The sequence below is a fragment of the Anarrhichthys ocellatus genome, unplaced genomic scaffold (genome assembly GCF_004355925.1).
Source record: "Anarrhichthys ocellatus isolate YVR2014 unplaced genomic scaffold, GSC_Weel_1.0 scaffold65, whole genome shotgun sequence".
In the NCBI taxonomy this organism is placed as follows: Eukaryota; Metazoa; Chordata; class Actinopteri; order Perciformes; family Anarhichadidae; genus Anarrhichthys; species Anarrhichthys ocellatus.
The window spans coordinates 1,855,319-1,865,199 of NW_022280095.1; the positions used below are offsets into that span (position 1 = coordinate 1,855,319).

The window sequence follows — 9,881 nt, forward strand, 5'->3', positions numbered from 1 at the left end:
CAGTGTGTGTGTGTGTGTGTGTGTGTGTGTGTGTGTGTGTGTGTGTGCTGCCAGAGAAAATGTGCAGATGAAGGTGTAGAGTAGAGCAAGGGTTTTTAGGAACACTCATTTATCAACTGTCTGGGATGTTGGGGGCACACCACAGCGCACAAGCACCAGTTAAATCAAACAAAGCTGCTTGTTATAATGTGACGATTAGTGCATTGTATGGGTGCCAGACTGAAACACACACACACACACACACACACACACAGGTGCAAACATAGCACCAAAAACATTTTTCAACAGCATGTTTGATCCAAATGTGCCGTAATAACGTTCTATAGAAATGACACCCACAACCTACTCCCAACAATCTCTCTCTCACGCACACACAAACACACACACACACACACATTTTAGGGGGAAAAAAACACAAAAGAGCCAGACACAAAGGCATGAACCTGCCAGACACAATAGTGTGAAATATGTGATAAGGAGCATGGAGGAAGAAAACAAGAATAATCAAGAGCACAACACGCTTCCTGTAGCCTTTATATGGATATCAGTGCAGAAATGAATAATGTATTAGACCGAGTGCAACAGCAGAGAATGTATCAAATAACACTTTGATAACTTATAGTTTTAGTAATATATTGAGTAAAATTACACAGACGTTACTTTGGGCTCTGGGGCTTTATACAAACCCTCAATAAAAAACATTAATATAACAAAGGTACAGGTGAAAATCACTTGCAGGGTAAATATCCTGTTTCACCATTTATTGTGGGGTTTCTTTTCTGTACACGGTGATTGACAACTCTTTGAACCCCTTGTGTTACTTCGCTTTCTATTATTAAAGTATATTCTGATAGGTCCTCACCACTGGAGGACTGTGCTAAACAGTGTACAATCATCTAGACTTCTATGAAAATATCCAGGTATTTAACAAAACCAGTCAGTATAACTATTACATGTGCATTATCTCCTTCCATGTAAGAGGTCAAAGATACAGTACAGCATATTTAAAGGACAACAAAGACCTTCAACGGGACATCTATTTCTCTTTGTCTTCACTTAAAAGATGACAATGAAGAAAGAATCCTAAAAATAAAAGAAGAGCACATGTTCTTTTTGTCATCTGCCTCCGTCCTTCTCTTCAACTCTTCATCCACACTCACAAGCGCGGCCACAGAATGGCAGACGTATGCTTAACAGCAAATAGTCTCCCTCCAGGCTTTCCTCAGCTCAAATCGTGGCAAAGATGAGTGGAAGGAGAAAGTGAGTGGAGGAAATGTGACTGCAGACAGCTCCATTACCTCCTCACAATAGGGATCATACACATTCATCCACCAGCCGCTTCACCCGACTAGGGATTCAGGGCGCGGGGGACAAGATTACACCGAGGGGTTAGAGAGATGGATGTGCTTAGAGGAGATAAAGACTGGAGAGACAAAGGAAGCGACACAGAAGTAACAAAAGGTGTCATTAAGCAGGAATTGGACATTTATTTCCTGTGTTCTCCCCATTCCCAGAAGTTGCCCTCACCCAAAATCTGATGTGGCTTATCCTCGGGAAAAAAGACCCAGCATCTGGAAAGAGCAGCTAACGAAGAATGAGGAGGGGAGCAGAATACAGAAACTGTAAGACGCGGTTAGGTCGACGGTTTAGCCTCACACTTTCACACATATACAAATCAGACTCCAACAAGAATGGTGTTGTGATTCAAAAACTGAAATATAAATCATGATGAAGCCAGGAAGAATCCGCATTACACCTTAGAAAGAAACATTTGGCTCTGAAGGAGATCACTATGGAGAATCTTGCTAGTAAGAGGATTTTGGGGTTTGTCGTTTAAGGGACAACTAAACTTTTAGATTCGTAATTTGTCCTTTCTCTCTCTCCTTGGATATTTGTCAGGTGGAAATGGTTTCTAGATTGCCTGGCATGCCTCAAGAGTGTGAACTCAATTTCACAGAGGAACGCTAACCATGCTAACAAGCCAGCAGAGGCTAATCTCACAGTGTGACAACCAGCTGATGATGAGAAATGGCCAATTAAAACTCAAAATGGCAAGGTATCTCTAACAGGCATCGTGCTGTTATGTAAAAAAAAAAAAAAAAAAAAAAAAAAAGTGTGCAAGCACTCCCAGTCTACTCAGGTCCCCGGCACTCCTGCTGGATTTCACTCCTGCATCACCGGGAGCAGAGGAGAGGGGAGAGTAGTGATACACACAGCGTGATGAGGCTCCACAGGGGGGAGCAGAACTCATCAGACCCCCACAGCACACCAAACAGCTGGTCTGGAGCTTTGGTACACTCACGACGAAAAGAAGGACCTGAAGGACAATCACAACTGAAACTCAGTTTACCGACTGTCTCACTCTTTCTAGAGTGAAGATGAGCATATCATCTGCTGCCACCTCTCTGTCTCTCTCCAGCTCATGCAGGGGTCAGGACAACCCAGCTGTGTGATAGATAGCGAAGCCATCCATGACCTTGCAGTGGAAGCCACACCCACTGTCCTCCACCTCCACAGCTCATATGTATGTATACGTGTGTGTGTGTGTGTGTGTGTGTGTGTGTGTGTGTGTGTGTGTGTGGCAGCCCGTATTAAAAACATTTTGACTTGTGATTTTGTTCCTTGGGTCAGCACCAACGCGGTTGTTACCGTTAGCTTCTCTGCAGCATTACAGCAGCTAATCTTTCTCAAAAATAACCCCCGACAGCATCGCCCAGAGGCCTGCAGAACACTTGTAAAATGTGTGCATCCTCTTTCTGAGACATTGTGTTTGTCTCGAAATTTCAGGGTTCCTCCGAACGCTTTTTGGTGCGCTTTGCGTTTTTTTTTACTACAAAAGTCTGATCAGGCCCTAAATGATAATTCAAGACAATAGTGGTCAGACTAATTAATAATCGAAATAGTAGCCCCGATAACATTCTTTTCTGAATTTGTTGTTGTCCCAATTTAATGGATATTACACAAGAACTGCTAATAGGCTATCCATGCACAGTAAAAAGGGGTTAAATGTAGCATTTGGACAAAAAATATTACTATGTTAATAATAATAGTAGAAACAAATGAGACCACCGCTGAGCTCATTGGCGATCTCGACTGGCCTCTATACTCTATTTCACAATGTCTGCTACTGATTTAGGTTTCACTAGTTGAGTCACTTTATGGCAAAAGGCAACACTGCCTGGACACAAACCAGGAAGAGGAGGCCAGCAGTGCCAACACAAAGAGAAAGAAAGGCAACAATCTCATAGCAACACAAAACTCTCCTGGAAAATGTTGATCGAAATGCAGGAAAGGCAACAACGAGCAATTGATGATGAAACAACCGACGTCCTCTCATAATGGCAAAGAGGACTGTCATCTTGACCACGGTCTCATTAATCGATGGCAATAATACAAAACCACCGCAACAATTCATTGGGTAATAAAATAGGGATGCTGTGTATAGAGCACATTTAACTGCGTCATTAGCAGTACAACCAAACCAAGCTTATGTTCCATAACTGAAAAACGTTAAATGTCTTTTGTATTAATTAAAGTCCATCAAAGATCATTATCTACGCACACCAGCAAGGCCGCACATTTTTCACTTGACTATTAGTGGGATGTTTGCTGTGAGAGTCATCTGCATGGCTGTGAGCACGCGATGACGCATTGTTATTCCCCTGCATGGCCATGCAGGCAGATTACAGTGCTGCAGGGACATAGTTAGCCTCTGCCCTCAGCGTGCAGCCACAGGGCAAACTCGCAAAACAGTTCAACTGAATTTTGCGCTTCAAAAAAAACACCTTAGGGCGAGATAACGTATACTCACGTAACACGTTTTTAAATTGGGCGACCTATTCCTTTAGAAATCTGTGCACTGTAAATCAGCATGCCAATGGCACTGCTCTCCAGACGTATAGGGTCGAGTGTTAACACATTACAAAACATAGAAACACACAGAATCACTTTGCTTTCCTTCATTTCATTGTGTTTTATGTTCATGTATGTACTTTTGTTTGTATATTTATATCTGCACACAGTAGTTAAATGTTTATGCTTATATTTGTTCTACTTTGTTGTTGTTTTTTGTTCATTTCTGTGTAAGTACGTTGAGAGCAACGGAAAAAACGGAGTCAAATTCCTTGTATGCGTACGCATACATGGTTAATAAAGCTGATTATGATTCACTTCTTTTGTTTGGTTGTTTATCCTTCAGAAAAAGAGAGACATCCATATATATATACTGTATATATATATATATATATATCAGTATTGATATGAGACTAGATATTGTCTAGTTGGATATCAAAACATTGTATGAGTGTCCTTTCCTGGTTTATTTACAGTAAAGTTGTGTATTCTTCTGAACTTAACTGTTCTAGCTGGTCAGAAATATTGTGATACTTGATTTCCTCCATGTCACCCGGCCCAGGTTGCTACTGTTTGTCCCGCTATTTGTCTGTGGGTGCATGCATGTGTGTCTTTTTTTCGGGGTCCGTGAGTGACAGACTCTGTGTGTCGCGCTGACTCTGACTCTGCTCGCCACGGACTCGGTATATCGGGTGCCCTTGGCAATTGCGGAGTGTGTGGACAAGAATAATGAGACGTTTGCTAACAGAGACTCAGTGGGACCACTAAAAGGGCTCAGGTGGGGATCGACAGAAGATATTGCATCTGACCGAGAAAGGAAGGTGAAAGAGAGAACGAATGAGCATGGAGACAAAGAGTGAGGCAGAGTGTGCCACCAATCTTTATCTATGCCAGACAAACACTCCAGTTTGATACCAAAAAGAAGCAGAACAACTAGATAAAGCTGTCTATAAATAAGCACAGCTGGTGCCGTATTAAGGCGAGACTGACAGTACTGCCTGTAGATGTATTTGAATTACGCCTCTCGATTCTTCAAACTGAAATTTCTCGTCACTTCCTCCGATATCCAACATCACAATTTAAATCATGTCAAAGACAATAACCACAGCCTAAGTTGTGGACCATTAATAAAACAACTAAGATTAATTTAGTCATTTTTTTATGCTCTTTCATGCTGAATGACTTCTTTCCAAGAAACTTATGAGCACATCTCTGGTGAACACAAGACACAAAGTAGAGCTTTGGCGTGATTCTTTGGGGACAGAAATGGCAATAATGATGAAGTTGCAGTAATTTTAGCAGCTAAAAGTGGACGACTGGATTTCCAGCATTGTAAATCCCTCACAGTAGCTCTACGTCTCCATTCGTCTGTGTCAGTTTGTCTGACCTTTAAAACCGAATGTTGTGACGTTCTTGGACGGCGAGGGTGAAGCAAAGACAGATAGTAAAGCGCCAAGTAGTCCTGCAATGAAATGATTAACTTCTCCTCCATATATTTACCGGAGACTGATATTTACAGAAAAAAAATGATATTTGCTAGCTGTGATTGGATGGTTTCTGTTGTTTTTTGAGCATACCTCACCTGGTTTGAGGGCCCCAAAAACCCGGACCAGTGTATTTCTAAGGGGAAAGTAAAGTATCCTGTCCTGTAGGGTGTGGTGTATTACAGTGGTCCCCAATCTTTTTGGCCTCCGACCAAACAAAGAAATGTCTACTTGTGACCCATCATCGGCAGTTGAATATGTCTATGGGTTATGATCAGCTGGACCAAAGAAAATATTTTGATTCCCTATTTTTAGAGGCTGGAAAATGTCAAACTAATCAGCAATTTTCAAGTAAAAAAGCAAAGATTAGAAAGAATATTTTAAGTTGTTCTGCTCCCCTGTACCATTTATCATCTAAAGACCCCTCAGATTTATCATGTTGTACTCAAAAGATGTGACGCACCTGCATATAAAAGAATTAGCAAATGACAGCAGCAACATAACAAATGACCCAAGCGTCTCCAGTACAGATCCAGAGTCTGGTGGTTCATGTTGACCCATCACCCAATTGTGCATCCATCACCAATCTAATTCACTGACGGTCCCACTAAAAATCTAGCTGCACTAGTGTGCGCCCTTTAAAGTTTAAGATGTTTAGTACCAGACGGCTTCAAGCCACGACCATATTATCGTATAATAGGAGACGAAGAGACAAACAAAGACGAAGATAAAGAAAGAGCGTGAGAGAGCGATGCTGTGGCAGCGTACTGTGACAGAAGTCCGGAAGTGGAGAGCAACACCAGGTGGTCGAGCGTCTGGAGGCAGGCAGTCAAAGAGCAGTGTTGCCTTGACAACTGTGATGCCTTGCCGATGATAATAACCGAGCACCAGCAGCCCACACGCATAGTGCAAGTGTTTTTATACTGTATGTTGCTGTATGTAAAGCAGAGCAGCAGTGCTCTGTGGTTTCTGTATCAGCATCAGTACAGCCAGCATTCTGGCCAGTTGATTGTTATTGTCTTCTCTCTCTCTCTCTCTCTCTCCTCTTCTTCTCCTTCTATCTAGAGACAGCGCAGTTCATCACTCGCCAACGGCCAGCATCACACCGTATAGAACAAGGAGAGTATCCGATCCAGCCGACAAGCCATCTGTTCGCCCAAGCCGCAGTGGGATCTGATCAATACGGCCACGGTGGACGGTGTATGTGGCTGCTGTGGCCTCCCACACTGACTGGAATAATGGATCAGCTTTTGGGTCACAGTGGACTCATTGTACCAGCAGCATGACCGCTGAGGTTCCAGCCTCCACACCTCTTTTGTTTCAACTCTTTTAATTAAGGAGCTGGGCAACAGAATTCCCTAACAGGCTTAGCTATTGGCAGCCTCGCAACCACAACTGATTGTTCAATTCAGGATTTAGCAAGTAAAGCTTTTTGTATGGACAACACATAGTGCTTTAATTTGTCAGGGTGTCAGGCCTTTGTGTGTTAATGCATCAGACCAACATGTGGGCCTTAACGCAGGTATTTATGCAAAAAAAAATGGGGTCCATTTCAGTTTAACGCTCTGATGATCTGATGTGGACCAATCCAGAGTCCTTTCCTCTTCCGCTGCATCAGCTGGTGATTTCTGAGCACATAGCCACTGCAGCATCCTACCACCTCATCCTCCTCCACTCTCTCTCTCTCTCTCTCTCTCTTCTCCTCCCCCACCCTCCATCAACCCCCTCTTCTCATCCTCCTCTCCACCTGCTTTTAAATGCATGGCGCTGCCCTGCCAGGCCAGTCTCTGCAGGCAGCATCTCTCCTCTCAGCCCCTCCAGAGTGAAGGAGGAGGCTGTGGAACAGGATGGATGGTTATCAGCCTGTGCAGCCAGAGGGGGGCGGTTGTAAGGGAAGGAGACAAGGTCGGAGTGAGCCAGCAAAGCCCCTCTGCTCTTCCGTGTAGTACCAATAATCGATTGGGGGGGGGATGAGAGGCAACCTGAATCCGGACGGCTCATCACCAGTCGGACTGAGAGGGAAATGGTTTAGCCCAGCTGTAGGCTGTCCTGCTCCGAGCATCCAGTGAGTAAATAGGACACGATATAGTCCACCTCCAGACAGCACTGAACTGAAATCGGGTTATAATTTACATCTACGTTATTCGACTTCTTCCTCAAAAAGAGAATGAATAATGATCAGAGCCCCCCTCCTTTAGCAGATATGTAACACCATGCAGTACACGCCATCGCCTGGTGCATGGAGGAGGGAAAAACAGCCTGGCAGCATCCAACACACACGTCCTATATCCTCCTAACGCATTAGTCCTCCAGACCTACGGCTGCTGTACATTTTGCTCCTCTGTTTCGTAACAGGGACGTCAAAAAAAACTACCAGCTGGATTAAAATCCTCTCATGTGTAGGGTAGGCCCAGCATCGCCGACACAACCTCCAACGGAAGGGTAAAGATGGAAGGGGGGGGGGGGCAACGTACAACTGATCCATAAATAAAAATGATCGCGGTTGCACTGGCCGTGTCTCAGCTACCTATACATCACTCCTTTGCGCACAGGATGCAGGGCCCTGCCTTCAACAATAGGCCCATGCATAATTTTGAGCCATTCTCACACACACACACACACACACACACGCACACACACATATGTCGATGGATAGCATAATGCTAGTCGGCCTTTGTTCGTGTTGGATTGATTTTTTTGTTTCAGTTGCTCCACAGACAGTGCACGCCTCAGTGTTTTCGTTCTTTAGGGGAAACGAAATAATTCCGTTTGGAGTCTCGGGTGTTGTGCGCAACATTGTAGCCCTTCTCCGTGTGCTGGAACCTCAATGTATCACTTCAGGGTACATATCGGGGTCATGGAGAGAATGGCCTGGACACACTTTCCCCTGTGCACTACAGTTTTAAACTGCAGACGTGTTTTCCTTGTTGCACCGCAACACTGGTCATTTAGTCAACAATGGCTGGTGATCAGACTACCCTTCATGCCTTCGTGGGGTCACATGCTTTCCTTTAGGTTCCTCTAGGCTTTACAATAATACAGCTTCAGCCTATTTATCCCCCAAAACACACACACACAGCCTCGTGAATGCTCTTTTTTTAAATCTGCAGAAAAAGAAACCCCCACATCCCATCCTCCGAACAAACAAATGACATCATCTTCTGAGAGCCACACAAACCATGGGAGTGAAGCATCGTAAATAAAACATAGCGGGTTAGCACAGCACTGTGCTCTATGGCTGCCTTTCTAACAGTTTTGATCATGTTTTACACTCACCAGGTTCAGCACCGTCTCCACGATGTCCCTGTTGCTAACCTCCCCGACCTGGATCAGGCCCACCAACACGGCGAATTTCATCTGGATATTCCTGATCGGGACAGCGGGGTTGATCACCCCGGCCGGGAGGACCATGGAGCCGGCTGAAGACACCATCCTTTCCCCGGTGGCGCCGGAGCCAGCGCCCGCGGCGACCTGCTGGACGGAGGAGCCCGGCGGCGGATGGGAGTCTCGGTCTGTGTCCGTGAGCGAAGAAGTAGACCCCGGTGGTGCTGAAACCGGCTTCTCGCTCGACATTTCCCCTTGGAAACAGGGAGGAGAGGAGCGGTCGCCGCTGTCTCTCACACCTGGTCTGCAAGCTCGAGCGTCCGCTGCTACACAAAAACCATCCACTGCGCAGAAGAAAAACAAGGGAGAGCGGTGTTTCTAAAGCCCTCTGAAGTCACCCTATCCTCCTGGAAATGTGTCGGGATTCATAGGGCTGGAAAAAAAGGGATGGAGGTTTGACAGAATGGTAGCCTCCGCTTCTTTCTCTCTCCTCTCACTGTCTCTCTCTCTCTCATTGGCAGGTTGCAGTCAGTGCGGTCGTCGAGGAGAGAACGCCATGTTGACGCCCCCTGTCTGCGGCAGCGCGCGCTAGCCACACATGCGCACTCGGAGGCTTTCTGGTAGGGCGCTGAAGCGGAATAACATGGAGCCATCCGTGTATGGGTTCATGCTGATATAACAGTGCCACCTGAACAGCAGTGATTTGTTTTTGTTTTGATTTTGTTTTGTTGTCTATATTTGAATGTTTTTACTATTGAATGGCTCTGGAGATGTCAATGTGGAAAAGTGAGGACGAGCTGAATACAGTGATTTAAAAATAAAAAGCAACAATAAATACTGGTGGGCATAATGTAGGTGCAGTAGAGGGGCAATTCATATTGAGTTCAAGCAGTTTAGGGAGTCTGGCTTCCAGACGGAGGCTGTTTGTAATTTCAGAAGCCATCTGTCACACTTATTTCTGTCCCTATAACCTTTGTTTCCTTATTAAGCATCACAGGTTTGCTCTTCGGACACTCACCTAAAGATTTTGTATGATTTTCTTACCTCTGTTCCTCTTTTTCTAATGTCCTCACCTCTTTTTTTTTTACTTTCCTGCAATCATTTTCACTTTTTGAACACACTTTCTTACCTCACCACCTCTGTTCTTCATCCTCCTCGTGCCCTCTGTTTGCATTGCTATTTCTTAGGAAAATCAATGCACTTCAAGCAAACTGCTCTCTT

General features: G+C 44.7%; 1 protein-coding gene across 1 annotated transcript in view; it reads right to left on the reverse strand.

Moving 5' to 3' along the window:
• Positions 1-9,232, reverse strand: part of nbeaa (neurobeachin a) — an 82,622-nt gene extending 73,390 nt beyond the window's left edge. The window contains exon 1 of the mRNA XM_031872573.1: positions 8,613-9,232. Coding sequence (XP_031728433.1) covers positions 8,613-8,909 — 297 coding nt within the window. The 5' untranslated portion in view covers positions 8,910-9,232. The remainder of the gene's footprint in view (positions 1-8,612) is intronic.
• Positions 9,233-9,881: the final 649 nt, after the last annotated feature.